This window comes from Lepidothrix coronata, unplaced genomic scaffold, assembly GCF_001604755.1.
Source record: "Lepidothrix coronata isolate B3197 unplaced genomic scaffold, Lepidothrix_coronata-1.0 Scaffold137, whole genome shotgun sequence".
In the NCBI taxonomy this organism is placed as follows: Eukaryota; Metazoa; Chordata; class Aves; order Passeriformes; family Pipridae; genus Lepidothrix; species Lepidothrix coronata.
In genome coordinates, this window is record NW_016690317.1 from 2,117,687 (window position 1) to 2,136,586 (window position 18,900).

An 18,900-nucleotide genomic window follows, 5' to 3' on the forward strand; every position below is an offset into this window, starting at 1 on the left:
TCGGGGTGGGTTTGGGTCTCTGGGGGTGGGTTTGGGTCTCTGGGGGTGGGTCTGGGTCTCTGGGGGTGGGTTTGGGTCTCTGGGGGTGGGTTTGAGTGTCTGGGGGTGAGTTTGGGGATGATGGAGGAGGAGGAGGAAGGTTTAAGAGGCCGTGGTGGGGCTGGGCTTTGCCAGCCACACCTTCCAGGTGAGCCCTGAACCCTCCCCTGCCCGGGGTTTGGGTGTCTGGGGGCAATTTTGGGTGTCTGGGGGTGGGTTTGGGGATGATGGAGGAGGAGGAGGAGGGTTTAAGAGGCCGTGGTAGGGCTGGGCTTTGCCAGCTACACCTTCCAGGAACTCTCTCTCCCCTGCCTGGGTTTTGGGGGTCTGGGGGTGGGTTTGGGGTTGCTGGAGGAGGAGGACGAACATTTAGGAGGTCATGGTGGTGTGTCAGCAGTTGGCACCTTCCAGGTGAGCCCCAGGGTGTCTGTGGGTGGATTTGGGGAGGATGGAGGAAGAGGAGGAGGAGGAAGGTTCAGGAGGCCATGATGGTGTGCTGGCAGCTGGGGCTGGGCTTTGCCAGCCACGCCTTCCAGGTGAGCCCCTGAACCCTCCCCTACCTGGGTTTGGGTGTCTGGGAGTGGGTTTGAGGATGATGGAGGAGGAGGAGGAAGGTCTAAGAGGCCATGGTGGGGCTGGGCTTTGCCAGCCAGACCTTCCAGGTGAGCCCCTGAACCCTCCCCAACCTGCCTTTTGGGTGGGTGGGTTGGGGCTGCTGGAGGAGGAGGAGGTGGAGGAGGAGGAAGAGGAGGGTTTAGGAGGTTGTGGTGGTGTGTTGGCAGATGGGGTTGAACTTTGACACCTCACCTTCAAGATGAGCCCCTGAACCCTCCCCTGCTTGGGTTTTGGGTGTCTGTGGTGGGTGGGTTTGGAGATGCTGGAGGAGGAGGAGGAAGGTTTAGAAGGCCATGGTGGCACCTGACACCCTCCAGGTGAGCCCCTGAGCCCTCCCCTCCCTGGTTTTGTACCCCTGTGGATGGGTTAGGTATGCTGGAGGAGGAGGAAGGTTTATCCAGAAAACCAGCCCCAACTGCAGCACTCTAATTCCAGGCATGAGCTGGAGAGACCCTGAGGGTTAAACCCCGCTGCACAAGAGCCACGAGGAGGGAGGTTTGGAGCAGAAGGAGCTGCTGCAGCTCTGGGCAAAGCTGTTGTTTTTGTCCTGCTCCAGGCTCAGGTTTCCCTGAGTTTATCTTTGAGCAGTGACCGAGTGTCCAGGAGGAGGGTGGGGAGGCCCTGGAAAGGATTTCCCAGAGAAGCTGTGCCTGCCCCAGCCCTGGAAGTGTCCAAAGCCACGTTGGACAGGGCTTGGAGTAACCTGGGCTAGTGGAAGGTGTCCCTACCCGTAGAACAAGAAGATCTTTGGGATCCCCTCCCACCCAGGCCATTCTGGGATCAACAACCCGTGGCACACACTGGGTCATGAGTAGATTCCAACCAATCCAACCATTTTTCATGGCCAGAGAGGGGATCTGCAGGTCCCCAAGGGATTGGAAATCCAGCAGGAAGGATTCCCCTGCACCAACTGGTTCCTCCAGCTGCTTCCCCCCTGCAGATCCCAGAGAACACCCACATCCCTGAGCACCGACCTGGCTCTGTTGGCACAGCCCTGAGAGTCCAGCGGGGAACAAGACATTTTTTCCTTTAGCTGAGGCTGCTGGAATTCGGAACAGAAAAGGCCCTTATGCTGCCCCAGCTCCAGGAGCATAAAGCCCCAGTGTGCAGAACAGGGCAGGCTGTGTGTGCAGCGCTGCACGCAGGGCTCCCAGACAGCCTCCTGCCATGGGAGCCATGGCACACATGGGGTTTCTTTTCCTGGAAACGGGCTCCCAGTTTTGACACTGAGAGATCTGATCGGATTTTTTAAGTTCTTTCTTCCTCCCCCTCCCCGCCCCCCACCGTCCACCAAAGTTGTGCCGTCAGGGTTTGAGTTTGTGAGTTAATTAAGTGACGTTTCCCGTGGGTTTGGTGTAACTGGGGGATGAAGAGGAGCTGGGAACTTCATCAGGAACTGCAGTGACAGGACACACAGTGGCTTCCCACTGCCAGAGGGAGGGTTAGGTGGCACATTGGGATGAAATTCCTCCCTGTGAGGGTGGTGAGGCCCTGGAATGGATTTCCCAGAGAAGCTGTGGCTGCCCCATCCCTGGAAGTGTCCAAGGCCAGGTTGGAGCAACCTGGGCTGGTGGAAGGTGTCCCTGCCCATGACAGGAGGTAGAACTGGGTGATTTTAAGGTCCCTTCCAACCCAAACCAGTCAGGGATTTTGTGATCTCTGAATCCTCCTCAACCCCAAGAGGTGCTCCCCTGGGTCAGCAGATCCTGTTAGTCCTGATACTCCTCAAATTCCTTGTTCCCACTGGCATTTCCAGCATGGCTGTAACTCTGCCTCCCCTCCTTGTGCAAGCAGAACCCCTGGCATTGCTCGTGGCCCTCCCAAGTGCCCAGATGTCACAAGGCAGATGTGGTTTAAATGCTGGGCACCTCTCCCAGAGGCACAGCCCCGATGACTTCCAAGAGCCCTGGGATGAACTCGTCAGGGTGAGATTAAAAACAAGGGGAGATTTAAACCAGCTCAGAAACAGGGAGAAAGATTTGCTGAATGTTGCTGAGATGTTTAGGGTGGGGAATATGGGGCTGGGGTTAAAATCTGGGTCAATCAGCCTTCTGCTTCCCTGAGTTCACCGAGATCCTCCTCCTGCACGGCGTGGGCTCTCACACCGACCTTCACCGGAGGGAGAATCCCAGGTTACAGGGGGGTGAATATTCCTCAAAGAGCCCACTGAACCCTCAGGAGTGTGTGAGACGCCTTTTTTTGTGCCTTTCTGCCCAGGAAACCTGGTACTGGCACGGGGACGTGAGCGCCGACAGCGTGGTCATGAGCGGGGTCAAGTGCTCGGGGACGGAGATGTCGCTGGCCCACTGCCGGCACGACGGGGCCCACGTGTCCTGCCCCAGGGGAGGGGGCAGGTTTGGAGCTGGGGTGTCCTGCTCAGAGAGTGAGTAACTCGGGGTTTATTGCACCTGATCACCGGTGTCTGCCCCGAGATTCCCAGAGGGAATGGGGCGACCTGTGTTGTGCCTTGGATGTGGCAAAATAGGGGTGAATTCTTATGCCCGGAGGAGCTGTGGCTGCTCCATCCCCTGGAAGTGTCCAAGGGCAGGTTGGAGCAACCTGGAATGGTTGAAGGTGTCCCTTCCCATGGCAGGGAAGTGGGAATGAGATGAGCTTTAAGGTCAGCTGTTCACATATGGTGAATAGTTACACCCGCAGCTCTTCCTACTCCAACTGCAGGAATAGGGCAGGGATAGGTGGGATGCAGGGGAGGAATTCTTCCCTCTGGGGGTGGGGAGGAGTTGTGGCTGCCCCATCCCTGCAAGTGTCCAAGGCCAGCTTGGAGCAACCTAGGCTAGTGGAAGGTGTCCCTGCCCATGGCAGGGGGTGGCACTGGATGATTTGAAGGTCCCTTCCAACCCAAGCCCATGGCAGGGGAGTGGGAATTAGATGAGCTTAAAGTCCTTTCCAACCCAACCCATCCTGTGATTCCGTGACTCAAACTGCTGCTGCCGAGGCTGAGGAGCACAGGGTGAGGAAGGGGCTGACCTTCACCTCTGGCAGACACTCGTGGGGTGTTTTTAGCCCATTTAACCCCTTCCTTCCCCCCAGCCGCCCCCGACCTGGTGCTGAACGCGGAGCTGGTGGAGCAGACGGCCTACCTGGAGGACAGGCCCATGTTCATGCTGCAGTGTGCCCTGGAGGAGAACTGCCTGGCCAGCTCTGCTGCCAACACCTCCATCACCTCGGGGTACCGGCGCCTGCTGCGCTTCTCCTCCCAGATCCACAACAACGGCCAGTCCGACTTCCGCCCCAAGAACGGCCGCCACGCCTGGGTCTGGCACGACTGCCACCGGTGGGTGCCTCAGCTGGGCTCTCCCCCCACCCCTTCCTGCTGCCCGGGGGGCTGTCCTGCTGCGGGAGCACGGGGAGGAGGTGCTGGGGCTGTGGGTGCAGGGCTGTGATGTGTGCCGGGGTCACTGTCACCCCCCGAGAGCAGGGAAAGCACCTTGTTGAGAATGGGATAGAAACAAGGCAAGTGTGGAGCTTTCCTTGGCAGAGGTGTCTGGCCGAGGGCACTGTATCCATGCCACATCCCTGGAAGTGTCCAAGGCCAGGTTGGAGCAACCTGGGCCAGTGGAAGGTGTCCCTGCCCATGGCAGGGGATGGAACTGGATGAGCTTTAAGGTCCCTTCCAACCCAAACCAGTCTGGGAATCTGTGATCTCTGAATTCCCCTCAACACCAAGAGAAGCTGCCCCCGGGTCAACAGATCCTGATACTCCTCAAATTGGATGAGTTTTGAGGTCTTTTCCAACCCATGATCCTGTGATACCTTCGTATGTACAGACAGGACCCATCTTTCCACACACCCACCACGTGTAGAAAGGTGCAGCCACCTGAGCTGCTTCCCTCCCCTGGAAAAGGACCCCAAAATCCTGTCAATTCTGCATTTTTAAATGCATCCCCACTCCACTAAAACAGCTGGGAGATGGTTTTGTGCTTATTTTTTAACCAACAGTAAATTCACCCCCATAAATGCATCACTTTTGAGGGGGAAAGAATTTCAGCTGAACCAAGGGAGGAAAAGGAGCTGGAAGCCATCCAGGTGCTTTGCTTGTGGAATGATGGCCAGTACAAGGCTGATTTTTCTCTCCTTTGGGGTAAAAGGCAGAGAAGTGACTCAGTGCACAGCTCCTGTCCTGCCCCTGGCATAAGAATATTCTCAAATCTAAGAGTTCTTTGTAGTCTTTATAAAGAGCTGAGCGAGGTGAGACGGGGCTGAGGGGGCCCTTGGAAGTGAGGTGAGACAGGGAAAGGCTGAGGGAAAGGCCACGAGCCGTCTGTGCTTCAGAAGTGGATTCTGTTCAGATGGAGGAGGATGAACTCAGCTCCTCTTCAGTCTTTCCAGTCTGTAAACAGCAGAATGCAAACACCCCTCGGAGTGGTTCAGACATAGTTCAGCATCTGAGTCAGACCTGAGAGCCTCCAGCTCCGAGCAGAGGCAGCCAAATGTGCCCCAAATGCCCAGCCCTGTGCCTCTGCCTTCCCTCCAGCACTGCGAGCTCCTGTTCGGCTGCCTTTGGATGTGGAAGCAGGACAAAAACGGGAAAGTCCTGGAGCAGGGAGTGAAAAGTGATTCGCTTCTGGCTGATGGGAATTTATGTGTTTGGTTGGGGTTTTTTTTTTCTAAGTCAGGGGAAAGGCAGGAGGAGGTAAAAAGGAAAAATTTCCTCCCCTTCCTTCCTCACTCCTCCTTCATCTGTAAATCCACATGCAATTATGGCAATAGGAAGTTTTTAAGGCTTGATTATTTTTACAGCTGGAAAGGAGAGGATTTATGCACTTTTTTCCTCTTTTTTTTTTCTTCTTCTTCTTTTTTTTTTTTTTTTTAATTCTTAAGCAATTGGTTCTGATTTAGGGCCTGTCTGTGCCTTTGGCTCACTCAGAGCTGAGCTGTGCAACTCCCAGAGCTGGGATAGACATTCCTATCATTGGACAGACATTCCCATGGCTGGGATGGACATTCCCAGAGCTGGGATAGACATTCCCATGGCTGGGATGGACATTCCCATACCTGGGACAGGCATTCCCAGAGCTGGGATGGACATTCCCAGAACTGGGACAGACATTCCCAGAGCTGGGATAGACATTCCCATGGCTGGGATGGGTGATGGTGCCACACAGGATTATCCCCAGGGGAACATTCCCTGGCTGTGGTTTCTCCCACTCCACTTCCTGTAGCCCTTTCGACCTGGTAATTAAAGGGCTGTTTTGCCTTTAATTCCCTTTTTATTTCATTTCTAAGGATAATTGTCCCTGTCTGTGACCCTCAGGCACTACCACAGCATGGAGGTTTTCACCCACTACGACCTCCTGAACCTCAATGGGACCAAGGTGGCCGAGGGACACAAAGCCAGTTTCTGCCTGGAGGACACGGAATGTGAGGCAGGTGCGTGCCAGAGCCCTGGGAGCTGGGAATTTATCCCTGTCCCCGGGGCTTCCAAGGGCTAAAAGTGGCCTGGCAGGAGCCAGAAACCAGCCCTGAGGTGATGGGTGGGTGGATGGATGGATGGTCACTCTCAATTCCCTCCGTCCCTACTCGGAGCTGCCCCAAAACCCAAACTGTGCTTTTTCTGCCCCATGTCAAGCGAGGAATTCCAAAATGTGCCTCCAGGTGATGAGGTTGGAAGGTGGCAGCTCCCCCTGTGCAGCGAAGACGCCGCTGTGTTAAATCTCATCCCAAACACTGCCCCCGTATCCCATCCCCAGGAGAGCTGGGAACAACCAGGAATTCCTCAGGGGAACACCCAGCCCGCCTTGCCAGGGGTGTAACACTTTGTTCCTTGAACTTTTTCTGGCTCAGATGTGCAGAAGCAGTACGAGTGTGCCAATTTTGGGGAGCAGGGGATCACCGTGGGCTGCTGGGACGTGTATCGGCACGACATCGACTGCCAGTGGATCGACATCACCGACGTCCCACCCGGAGATTACCTTTTCCAGGTGAGGAGAAGAGGGTTGGAGGCACTCCTGTGGCTTTTATCTTACCCCTCCTGACAAGAGTTTACCTAAAGCTGTTTATTTGTACACCTCCTACTCCTGATTATAAAGAGATTATATTCCCGGGATGCCCAAAAGGGAGAGGATTCCCTACAACACACACCTCCAAGTGACAAATCAGGGCCAACAACCACGTCTTACAGCCTTCAAAATTCCATGTCCCAACCAGCCCAGGAGCAGCTGATGCTGTTGGCACGTTCCAGATGCACAACATTCCACGGGTGTCCTGGTTTGGAGCTGGTTGTGAGCAACACTCCCTGAATTTGGGGATCAAACCATGTTATTTGTGGGGTGTTTGCAGGAGCTCAGGCTGTGCCTCCGTCTGGGCACTCTTAGGGGGGGAGTGGGGGGAATTCTTTGGCTCTAAAAACAGCCCCTTGCTCTGGAGGGGAGGGAAGGGAGAGGAATTGTTTTCGTCTGCGCTGTGTGAAATGGAAAAAAGGGGTTGGAGGGGAGATTTTGGGGGTCTTAGTTGGTCAGAGGGATGGAGCAGCTCTGCCAGGAGGGAAGGCTGAGAGAACTGGGATTGTTCAGCCTGGAGTGACTCAATTGTGGCCTTCCAGGACCTGAAGGAGCCAACAAGAAACATGGAGAGAGACTATTTCCAAGGGATGGAGTGACAGGACAAGTGGGAATGGCCTCCCACTGCCAGAGGGTTAGATGGGATATTGGGAAGGAATTCCTCCCTGGGAGGGTGGGGAGGGGCTGGGATGGAATTCCCAGAGAAGCTGTGGCTGCCCCATCCCTGGAAGTGTCCAAGGATAGGCTGGAGCAACCTGGGCTAGTGGAAGGTGTCCCTGCCCATGGCAGGGGGTGGAACTGGATGAGTTTTAACGTCCCTTCCAGTCCAAACCATCCTGGATTCCGTGTCTGCCCTGCTTTAACCGAGCAGCTCCCGTTTCCCCGCAAAGCGAATGATTTTTTTTCCCACTGTAAAAACCTCGGTTTGTTACAAACCAGCTGACTCTGCTGCCCTCCTTTGTAAAATAACCTCCCCCTGTGCTTCTCCCCTCCCTCCCCAGGTCGTCATCAACCCCAACTACGAAGTGGCCGAGTCGGATTATTCCAACAACGTGATGAAGTGCCGGAGCCGCTACGACGGGCAGCGCATCTGGATGTACAGCTGCCACATAGGTGAGAGCCCTGCTGGCCTTGGGCCAGGCTTAAACCCCTCAGCTCGGGCCTAACAGGGATAAAGATGCCCCAGCTGGACGAGGAAATGAGTGGTTTTGCCTCCCCAGGAAAGCTCTGGTGTCTGTGTGGGTCTGGCTTGGCAAACACCTTCTCCCCAGACTCAAACTCTTTGGTGCTGAGTCTCTTCAGACCCCAAAGCTTCTCTCCCCTCTTGAAAAAAAGAAATAAGAATAGGTGGGGCTCAATCCAGGCATTAAACTGCTCTGCTGTCGCTGGAATATCAGGGGAAACTCTGTGTTCTCTCAGAATAATATAAAACATTATCGTTCAGAATTTTTATCTCAGAAATATCAAAGGCAAACCAGTTTAAACGTGTGACTTATCAAGACCATTTTAAAATGGAAATAGTCCATTATCAGGACCATTTTAAAATGGAAATAGTCAATTATCAGGACCATTTTAAAATGGAAATAAGTTTGGGGCTTTCTAAGATAAGAGTGTTTTTAACACCGGTTGTTCCAGTTATGGTAAAATTCAATTAAAATTCAAATTAATTAGCCCAGGAGAATCCCTGAGCCCCTCCCTTCCCCAGCAGGTTCCGCTGTTCTCTGCCTGCTCTTTGTGCCCTGAGCTGCCTCTGCCCCTCCCTGCTCACCCTGTGCCCCCTTTGTGCCCCCTCTGTGCCCCCCCAGGTGGTTCCTTCAGCGAGGAAACGGAGCAGAAATTCGACCACTTCAGCGGACTCACAAATAACAGAGTGGCCACCCGGTAATGGGACCCCCCCTCCCCACTATTTAAAGAAGGCAGGACTCCTGCCTTGCTCCTTCCCAAACCACTGCACCACCAGGAAATCGAGGAAACGCTCCAGCTCCGAATCTCCAGGTGAATTCTCTCCTGCAGACGCCTTCGCTCCCCAGCCCTCCTGCGGCCCCGGAGCCCCAAACCCTCCTTGGCTCCGTGTCCTCCCCGCTCCAACCTCCTCCAAAGGTTCCTCCCTCCACTCTGTGTCCCCTCACAGCCGCCTTGCCTTCGTTTGGGCGCCAACAACCCCAAAAAGTGGCTTCACCCTTCGCTCTCAAGGCCTTGATTTGGCATCTCCAAGCTCTTTTCCACGCACCCAACGTTTGTGCTGCTGCTTCTTGCACAGCTCCTCCTCCTCCTCCTCAGACTCCAGCTCAGCAAACAAATACAAAGAAAGGAAAGTGAAAAAAAAAAACAAAACCACACACACACACACAAAAGAAAAAAAAAAGGGGGGAAAAAAAAAAGGAGCAGCTTTTTTTTTTCCGAGCAGAACAGTGTAAAGCATAATTTAATTCCGCAGCGAAACTCTCGGGTCCAACAGTCCAACCCAGCGGCCTCTGGGAGAGGAGCAGAACAGATTCCAAGATTCCAACAGAGCATTGGAGCTCCCTGGAGCTCCTCCACCCGCCTCGGACACCCAGAACTTTGCAGGTTCCTGGCGGTGAGGCCGCTGGAAACTGGGAATTCCCATCCCAACATCCACCCCATGAACTCCACACCCGCCCAGCTCTCGCCTCCCAGGCTGGACATCCCCCGTCTTCTCTTCCAAGGATGAATTAGTTTTTTTAAGGCATTGTCTCCTGGCTTTTCCTTACAGAGGGAATTCCTGGCTCTCATCCCCAGGGATCTGCACCGGCCCCACTGGAAATTCATGGTGCTACCCCCGTGCTCCTCTGTTTGTTTGAGGACACACCTCGCTCCACATCTCCAGGCACAGCTACTTGAATAAAAACCTTTTGACCCAGAAAAAAAAAAACAAAAACAAAACCATACAAAAAAAATGGTTTAAATGCCACTTGTGGATTTCTACTCTGTGAAAGCTCACAATTCCTGGTACTTTAGTGTTGGTTGTATTGGGGGTTTTTTCCCTCTGTATGGAAGACTTCTACAAGCAGCTGAATTTTAGAGCTGATTAATCCACAGGGGGATTAGAACTGGCTGCCAACTTGTGCTCCCCAAAATCTACCTCACAGGGGCGTTGTGAGGCTCAAAGGCTGCAGAATTATCCTGCTGAGGCCATTTATCACCTGGCAAAGGTTATTTTTTAGCCTCCTCTTCAGCTGGAAAACTCCATCTTTTCCCTCAAGACCTGGAGCACGAGCAGAGCCAAAGGGTTTTCCAGCACCTTAAAACCAGGCTCTGGGCCAACCAGAACAGGCAAGTCCTGCTTTTTCTTTTCCTAAGGAGCACGTGGCAACTTTTCCTTGCTTAACAGGGCAACTCCAGGCTGTGTAAATATGGAAAAAAAACCCCTGAACTCACTTGCCTGGCAGTTTTATGGGATATCTCAACAATAACATTACAACAAGGTATAAACGTGGAACAGCTTTTTTGAACTCCTGTTCTTACCCCCAGCTGGAATTCTGGCCAACAAAACACAGTTCCCTCACTCTTAATGAATTAACTCTTAATGAATTAACTCTTAATGAATTATTTTTTTGGTTTTTTGGGTTTTTTTTCCTCCTCCAAACCCAGAGGAGGCTTTTCTGGAAAGCCCCTCCTTTCATTCCTGCAGGGGAGCAATCGGGGGGGGGGCTTGGAAACAAAAAAAAAAGTGCTCCAAAAATCCCACGAACACTCAACTTCCCCCTTCCTCCCCAGCTCCAGGAGGATGGTGCTGATCCCAAGGAGAACCCCCCTCCCATGGCACCTCCACATGCAGTTGGACAGCACAGCCATGCTCATCTTTACAGCAGTTTTTTTTTGGGGGAGGGGGATGGATGGAGGGGACAGGGAGGGGGAGCCGAGGTGCTTTTTTTTTGTTTCATTCCTGCTGGTCCGAGGTTTCCAGCTGGAAAACTTCAGTTCCTGAGCCTTCCTGCTGCCTGTGCCTCCAGCCCAGGGCGTGGGACACGAGTCTCCTGGCCACGGCCGTGTCCGTCTGGGGCCGTTCCTTCCCGAGGTGAAGGAGTTCTGGGAAAAAACAGGGGGAAAAACGCTCAACTGGGCGCTTGGATGCAGCAAATCCATCTCTTCCCTGTCCCTTTGGAATGAGACAACTCCACACATCCCAGATGGAAACTCTATATGAAGTTATTTAACCACAATAAAGCTCTCCAGGTCTTTTTATTTTAATTATTATTATTATTGTGGGAGAAAATTGTTCTCCCCCCCCTTTCTCTTCCAGGAACTGCTTATCCCAACCATTCCGGGCAAAATTCATCCCGGTTTATCCCCCCACAGCAAAGTTGGATTTTTTTCATTTCAACTGAGCAAAGCTTGATTTTTGTTTCAACTAAGCAAAGCCAGAAGCTTAAATCCTCAGAAACCAGGAAAAAAGGAATAATCCCTTTCTAAATCCATAGAAACCAGGAAAAAGGGAAGAGTCTTTCCTAAATCCTCAGAAACCAGGAAAAAAAGGAAAATCCTCAGAAACCAGAAGAAAGGAAGAATTCTTTTTAAATCCTCAGAAACCAGGAAAAAAGGAATAATCCCTTTCTAAATCCTTAGAAACCAGGAAAAAGGGAAGAATTCCTTTCTAAATCCTCAGAAACCAAGAAAGAAAGAATCCTTTTATAAATCCTCGGAAATCAGGAAAAAAGGAAAATCCCTTTCTAAATCCTTAGAAATAAGGAAAAAAGGAAAATCCTCAGAAACCAGGAAAAAAGGAAAATCCTCAGAAACCAGGAAAAAAGAAGAATCCTTTCTAAATCCTCAGAAACCAGGAAAAAAGGAAGGATCCCTTTCTAAATCCTCAGAAACCAGGAAAAAGGGAAGAGTCTTTCCTAAATCCTCAGAAACCAGGGAAAAAAAATAATCTGCATTTTAAATAATATCTCGATATTCCAGCTGCTTTGGGACATCCATTTTTTGGGAGACACCTGACCTGTTACCAGTGGAAGGGGTGAATATTCCAAACTTTGACCAGGAATCCGGATTTGGGAATTACCTAATCTTTTATCAGCAACTGTTTGCAGAGTTATTATCCAGACAGCAAAGGGGGTTGGCTTGTTGTTGGTTTTTTATTTTTAAGTTTCAGTAATAAAGTTTAAAAAAAAAAACAAAAAAGAGACATTCTCAGCCCATTAAAATCCAAATTTTTACGTGGAAAAATTCAATTTAAAGGGAATGCAAATGGAATTTCTAACGTTCCCCGGGAGGAGTTTACAGCCTGATTCACAACGAAGGGGAGACAGCAAAGAAATCTCATTTTTGGACGTGTCCCTTGCCTCCAGAAGTTCTTAAAAACTCAGGAACTTGTGGCTTTAGAGCATTAATTTTGGGATTGTTTCCACTGCAGTGAACTGGCAAATAACAGGAGTTGGACATTGCAAGTCTCTGCTGCTAAAAAAGGTTCCTGGCGTTTCTTTCCTGCGAACAGAACTGATCATAATCTGATTTTTGAGGGGGTGAAATCAGTAAAATAATGTTCATATGGCTCAGCTTCACCAGATTTTGGTTTCCTTCACCTGGTACTGAATAAAGTGATTCCAACCACGAGGTGTAATGTTAATTTTAGAAGGGGAAAAGGTAGCATAAAAAAAGGTGAAGTGAAGAGAAGAAGGGGGAAGGGGGAAAGGAAAAAAGGGGGAAAAAAAGAAAAAGGGGGAAAAATGAAAGAAATGGAAAAAGGAAAGTAATAAAGGAAATAATAAAGGAAAGTAATAAAGGAAAATAATAAAGGAAAATAACAAAGGAAAATTATAAAGAAAAATAATAAAGGAAAATAAAAGGAAAAATGAAAAATAAAGGAAAAATGAAAAATAAAGGAAAGACGAAAAATAAAGGAAAGATGAAAAATAAAGGAAAAATGAAAAATAAAAGAAAAAAAAGAAAAAATGGAAAATAAAGGAAAATTAAACTAAAAATGTAAAAGAAAGTAAAAATGTAAAATAAAGTAAAATGAAGTAAAATAAAGTAAAAATGTAAAATGAAGTAAAAATGTAAATTAAAGTAAAATGAAGAAAAATGAAAAAAGGAGAAAAATAAAGTAAAATTAAACTAAAAATATAAAAGGAAGTAAAAATGTAAAAGAAAGTAAAATGAAGTAAAATAAGCACATAAAATAAAGTAATATAAAGTAAAATAAAGTAAAAAAAAGAAAAAAGTGAAAAGAATTAAAAACAGTTGGGAAAAACAGTAAAAGTAAAAAACGTAAATAATGTAAAAAAAAGGTAAAAAAATTTTAAAAAAAACCCATAAAAATATAACAAAAAAAATTAAAAAAAAAACCCTGAAATAACAAAAAAAAATTAACACGCAAATTACCATTAAAAAAATTAAGAAGAACATACCAATATTAGCTAAAAAAAAAAGAAATACTGTGAATTTTGAAGCCTTGTCTTACTTGGTCGCTGCAGGGCCCTGAGCTTGGACTGTTTGCTGGCGTGGACCAGGGGCCGGATCTTCAGACAGGGGTAACGTCGGCCCAGGGCTTGAGATGCTGCAAAGAACCATCCAAAAAATCAGAATGTGATACAAAACCACCCCAGAAAACATCAATATGTTCTTTTTGAAGGGTTTTGATGTTGTCAGATGAGTGCCAGGAAAAGGCCAGGAGCTGTTGGGATCCACGTGGGCTGGGTGGGAACCTCTCTGACCTCGGGGTGGGGGCTTTGTCCCCAAAAAAAGGGCAGTTTTTCCCAGAATTTTGGTGCCACCCCACTCCCTGGGAGGTTCCTGAGTGTTTGGAAGAGTTTTGTCCAGTTATAGGAGGAAAAAAAAGATGGAAAACCATTAATTTCCAGGAGAGCAGCACAGAAATGTCCCGATTCTTTATCTTTTATCCAAGGCAATTAAAAACCCGCTGCTCTGGCAAGGCAGAGTTTCCACACAGCACCACAGCAATTCCAGCTTCCCAAGGCTCCAAATCCTTCCCAGCTGGAAGAGAACAGGAAGGAAAACACCCCAGGAGCTCCAATCCCACCCCCAAATACCTGTGGAAAGGCTGGAGAAGATTCCCAGGGCGTGTGTGTCATCCACCCACTGGATTTTGAAACCACTCTCGCTGAAAGGCAATAAAATATTAATTAATATACAGAAAAATAAACCCACAATAAACCCCAGCAACCCCCCCCTGGAGCTGCCAGGAATATTTAGTAATTTTAATTATTTATTTATTTATTAGCATTTAGTATTTATTGGATTTATTTTCATGGAGGCAGCTGGTGCTTTCCGAAGCATTATCCCCATTTTAAAAGAGGGAAGGAAAAGAAGGAGGAGAGCACATTAAAAGTGCCCCTTTCAAGACCACAAAACTCCTTTTTCCTCTTAAAAAAAAAAAAAAATAAACCCCGGCCAAAAAATCAACCTCAATTTCAGGGGACTGTGTCTTGCAGCACAGAAATATTGTCATTTGTGAAGTGCTTTGCAAACACCCCCCTGACTGCTGAGACACAACAATAACAAGGAAATGTTTGATAAAAGTGGTTTACAAAGCTCGGGGTGAAGAGACTGACGGGAAAATCCAATAAAGTCAGTGGAAAATGGGAGTTTGGGAGCAGGTGACTGCTCGGGTGGGACCCCCCCCCAATTTTCAGCTCAGCTGCACTCCCAGCAAGTGGAAAAACTACAAACAGAATTAAATGTAATTCAGGGGGTTTAATCCAAGGGATCCCCAGTGAATGTTCCCATCTAATCCACTCATTATCCCGAGGGAGGAGGATGGAGAGGGAAAACAGGGATAGGGGCCTTTATCCACCTGGCAGGAGTGAGAGGAACTCAGGGCTGGACTCAACCCCGTTATCACTGAACTTTGTCCTGCTCCTGCCACTGCTCCAACCTCACTCCAGGTGTTTGCACAACAAATCTCACCTCCCAGAGCAGGATCGAGCCCTTTTTCCTTGCAAACACTGAGGGAAGAACCTCACTCCGCTCAGGCAGCTCCTAAAATCACCTGAAGAGTTGGGCTGGAGCCAGGAGGAGCCTGGATGTCAATAACTGTGCGTGTGACAGAGCCCTGGAGGACCAGCTGGGCTTTAAATTCCGTGTGAACAGCAGGAAAAGCCTCCTTTGAGGCTCGGAAACGGTGTAAGACACGAAGGGGAAACTAAAACTCAGGGTTAACCCAGTTCTGCTGCAGATTCCGACCTGGATGCTGCTCCCTGAGCTCAGGGGGGTACTCACTGGAAATCTGAGAACATTTCCATCAGATCCTCCGTTTTCAGGGATGAGGGGAAGTCGTAGATCTCGGTGACGTGGCCAAAATCCCCCTCGCTGACCTGGGCCTGGCCGTAGCTGGAATAGTCCACGCTGATCCTCTCGATGCTGATGTCCTTCACCGTCAGATTCCCCATGATCTGAGGAGATTCGGGAGGAACAATCACCAATAAATTGTATTAAAACCTCAGGGTTTCCCTTCCAAGCACAGCCCTCCCCTCGGCCGCTGCAAATTGCTCTCTCCACCAGGACATTCCCAGCACAGGGACCCTCCTCCCACGGGACGTTCCCTTCCCTCGGCCACCAGTTTCCCCCCCAAAATTTGCCCTCCCCGCGGCCAAACTCTACCTCTGCCAAGAGCTCTGCAGTGCAGTCGTCCTCCAGGCTGCTCTGCTCCTGCCTGCTCCCCCTCTCCTCCTGCAGCTCCCTCCAGGGCACATCGGCCACATCCGAGGGCTCCTTGTCCTCCTCCTCCTCCTCCAGGAGCACCTTCCCACTGCGGCTCTGCCCCGGAGCATCCACCCAGTGCTCCCCCTGCTCCTCAGGAGCTGATGGGTCACCACCAACACCCAGCTCAGGCGCAGCCAGAGGCTCCCTCTGCGCTTCCAGGGGGTTCTGCTCCGCACTTGGGCGCTCCCGATCTTGGCTTTCCAGCGTGGAGGAATTCCCGGAGACCTTGCCCTGCTCTGCAGGTGCTGGCAGGTTCCCGCTGCTCTCCAGGCTCTTGGCAGCAGCACTGCTCTTATCTTGGTTTTCCAGCACCACAGCCGGGTCTGGACAGGAGCTGCCACCACGGCTTTCCAGCAGGGAGGTTTTCCCACTCTCCAGCGCTCCGGCATTCCCGCTGGTTTGGTCTCCGTCCCGCAGGAATTCGCTGCCTTCTGCTACAACAGTGTTGTCACGGCTCAGACCTTGCTCTTCTGCCTTGGAAGGTGGGGGTTTACTGTGCCCAGAAGAAAGGGAATCACAACAGTCTTTATCCCGACTTTCCTGCTCGGAGGAATCGTTGCTATTCCCTAAGGATGGGACTGTACCGCACGGAGGACGCTCAGCGTGGGGGTCAGCGTCAGTTTTTCCCGAAAAACTTCCTTCACCGGGCTCCTGCTGCTTTCCAAGAGCCACGGGGACACCCCCTGGGCCTTCTCCAGACTTGCCCAGCTCCTCCCGGGCGTCCCCCGTGGAATTTTTGGGGCAGATTTCATCTCCCTGCGCCGCGTCCCCTCCGGCTTCTCCGGGGCTGTCCCGCTCCCTCCAGTTCGCCTTCTTCCTCGTCACCTTGGGCACGTACAGGGCTTTGTCTGGCTTCCTCCTGGGGGGCCTGGTGATCCTGCCAGAGCCCACACAGGCCCGGGAGGTGTCCCCATGGGTGTCCCCTCCGAGCCTGGGCCGGGCCCCCCGGCCCCCCCGGCCCCAGGGCTGTGCGGGGCGGTGGGGCCGGGCCGGGGTGGGGCCGGGCTTTGGGTCACTGGTCTCGCTGGGCAGCCTGGGAGCAAAGGGAACGGGGAGATGTGAGCGAGGGGAACACGGAACGACACCCGGGGGACGTGGTGTTTGCCAGGGGAAAAGGAGGAAAAGCATCGGGGAAAAGTGCTGCTCGCTCTGGTAGGGCTGGAAGATGCCGTTGGTAAAGGAGACCCCACGGAGAAACACCATGGAAATTTTGGGATCCATCCAAGGGCTGGAGCCCCTCTGCCTTGGAGCCAGGCTGGGAGAGTTGAGGGGGTTCACCTGGAGAAGAGAAGGCTCCAGGGAGACCTGAGAGCCCCTTCCAGGGCCTGAAGGGGCTCCAAGAGCTGGAGGGGGACTTGGGACAAGGGATGGAGGGACAGGACACAGGGAATGGCTTCCCACTGCCAGAGGGTTAGATGGGATATTGGGAAGGAATTCTCAGCTGTGAGGGCAGTGAGGGGCTGGGATGGAATTTCCAGAGGAGCTGTGGCTGCCCCTGGATCCCTGGAAGTGTCCAAAGTCAGGCTGGACGGGGCTTGGAGCAACCTGGGCTAGTGGGAGGTGTCTCTGCCCATGGATGGAACTGGATCAGCCTCAAGGTCCCTTAAGGTCCCTTCCAACCCAAACCATTCCAGGATTCCTGTCAGCTTCCACAAAGCCCCAGGAGAAGCAGCACCAGCCCAACCCCACCAACCTCACAGCTGAGTGGCAGATGACCGTCCTCCTCCTCCAGCCTTCCCCCACCGAGAAGCTGCTCAACAAATCCATGTTTTCCACGGTCCGATGGATCAGGTACCGGAGGCGACTGGACAGAGGGGGGAACAGGAGCACCCTGGAAAGACAGGGAGGGCTCAGGGCACCAGCAACTTGCAGGAGGGAAAAGGATGGAAACGAAGCAAAAATTTAACCACCTCTCTCCCAAGTCAGTCCCAGTCCAGGGCTTAAATTGGAGCCCAAAAGCCAAGCAGGACTTTATGAAAAGAGCCCAAATCCCTTCTCCATCCCAGATGTGGAGCCAGACACACTTTCTTTGCATGCAGCACTGGAGCATGGGGCAGCTGGGAATGCCTTATCCCAGGTCCTGGCCTACATCCATGGGGGAAAGGTTGGGAAGCACCAGCAGAATGCTGCTACTGGTCCCATTCCTCCCACTCCGAGTGTGCTCCAAAACCCAGCAGCAAAACATGAATGGATAAATCAACAACTCAATTTCCCTGCATCCAGAAGGTTTTTTTCCCACTTCAGTTTCCTTCCCGAGTGTTTGACAACTGCCCAGGAGACTTCCCTGCCAAAGGTTTATAAAACAAAAGCAGGGAAACAAATATTTGAAGGTCATCACAAGCTGGCAGGGAGCTGAACTGAGCAATCCCAGCCCTGCTCCTGCCCAGCACCCTTTTTTTGGCCACCTCAGGGGCTTCAAAGGTCACTGGATCAGGGGGTAGGTCGGGGTAAATGCAGGGTGTAAAAGCCACCAGTGCCCACAGGGAGTGGGAACAAAGAAGGGCCCATGGCAGATCCTGCACTGATCCCTGGCCCACAGGGAAGTTCTGAGCCACACAAACCTTGGAGCCAGGCTCCAAATGCTGCTGCTTTCACCCCAGAAAATGCAAAACAAGAGTCACGACACCCCTGGAGGGACACCTGCCCTCACCCAGGGACCGCAGAGGGTGGCAGGGAGAGGGTCAGGTCACACAGGGACCCCCCTGCACCCCCCTGCCCCAGCCAGGCCCCCACCTGTGGTGCTGCCCCTGCTCCATGAAGTGCTCCAGCTCCTCGGAGATCCTGCCCACGAACTCATCCTCGTTGGGGGACAGGAACACGCCGTCCATGGGGCGCAGTGCCAGCGTGGCAGCGGGATGGGGGGGCCCTGGGGAGGGACAGGGGGAGCGTGGAAGGGCGGCCACGAGGCCCCCGTGGGTGCCAGCACCCCCTGCAAACCTCACCCACCCTCTGTGCCACTGCCTTTACCCACCTGCAGCCCTGGCTCCCACCCACCCTGTGCACCCCCGGGGTCCTGTGTGACCCCCCAAAAACCCTGTGCACCCCCAGCACCCACTGCTGCTCTGTGCACCCCCTCTGCACCCTCCTCCTTTCCCTGTGCACCCCCAGCACCCCATCCTGCTCTGTGACCCCTTTATCCCCTTCCCTCTGCACCCCCGGAGTCCTGTGTGACCCTCGTGCACCCCCCAAATCCCTGTGCCCTCCCAGCACCACATCCTGCTCTGTGCCCCCCCTTATCCCCCTTCCCAGTGCATCTCCCCACCCCCTCCTTTCCCTGTGCACCCCCAGCACCCCATCCTGCACCCCCAGCACCCCATCCTGCTCTGTGACCCCTTTATTTCCTTCCCTGTGCACCTCTGGGGTCCTGTGCGACCCTCGTGCACCCCCCAAATCGCTGTGCACCCCCAGCACCCCATCCTGCTCTGTGCCCCCCCTTATCCCCCTTCCCTGTGCAACCCCCCACCCTCTCCTTTCCCTGCGCACCCCATCCTGCTCTGTGCACTCTTCTCCCTCCCCTAAGCACCCCCCGCACCCCATCCTG

The 18,900-nt window shown here is 52.1% G+C and overlaps 2 protein-coding genes across 3 annotated transcripts in view; one reads left to right on the plus strand and one right to left on the minus strand.

Moving 5' to 3' along the window:
• The window catches only part of LOXL2 (lysyl oxidase like 2), a 45,237-nt gene extending 35,630 nt beyond the window's left edge, over positions 1–9,607 (plus strand). The window contains exons 1-8 of one of the 2 annotated variants that reach the window (XR_001876814.1): positions 525–575; positions 2,872–3,037; positions 3,706–3,949; positions 5,930–6,045; positions 6,460–6,596; positions 7,676–7,787; positions 8,480–8,669; positions 8,806–9,607. Coding sequence is in view for 1 of the 2 variants with exons in the window: in XM_017827311.1 (XP_017682800.1) it covers positions 519–575; positions 2,872–3,037; positions 3,706–3,949; positions 5,930–6,045; positions 6,460–6,596; positions 7,676–7,787; positions 8,480–8,559 (912 nt within the window). In the remaining variant the exon portion in view is untranslated. Of the gene's footprint in view, positions 1–518; positions 576–2,871; positions 3,038–3,705; positions 3,950–5,929; positions 6,046–6,459; positions 6,597–7,675; positions 7,788–8,479 lie in introns of those variants that run through there. The other variant, XM_017827311.1, reaches the window with a different exon arrangement.
• Positions 9,608–10,272: 665 nt separating this feature from the next.
• On the minus strand, positions 10,273–18,245 carry R3HCC1 (R3H domain and coiled-coil containing 1). Its single transcript, XM_017827304.1, has 7 exons — positions 18,093–18,245; positions 17,053–17,190; positions 15,258–16,392; positions 14,877–15,049; positions 13,688–13,758; positions 13,099–13,194; positions 10,273–10,724 (listed from the first exon to the last, which is right to left on the minus strand). Exons 1-7 carry the CDS (start codon positions 18,185–18,187, stop codon positions 10,576–10,578), a joined length of 1,857 nt encoding a protein of 618 aa, XP_017682793.1. The 5' UTR covers positions 18,188–18,245; the 3' UTR covers positions 10,273–10,575.
• Positions 18,246–18,900: the final 655 nt, after the last annotated feature.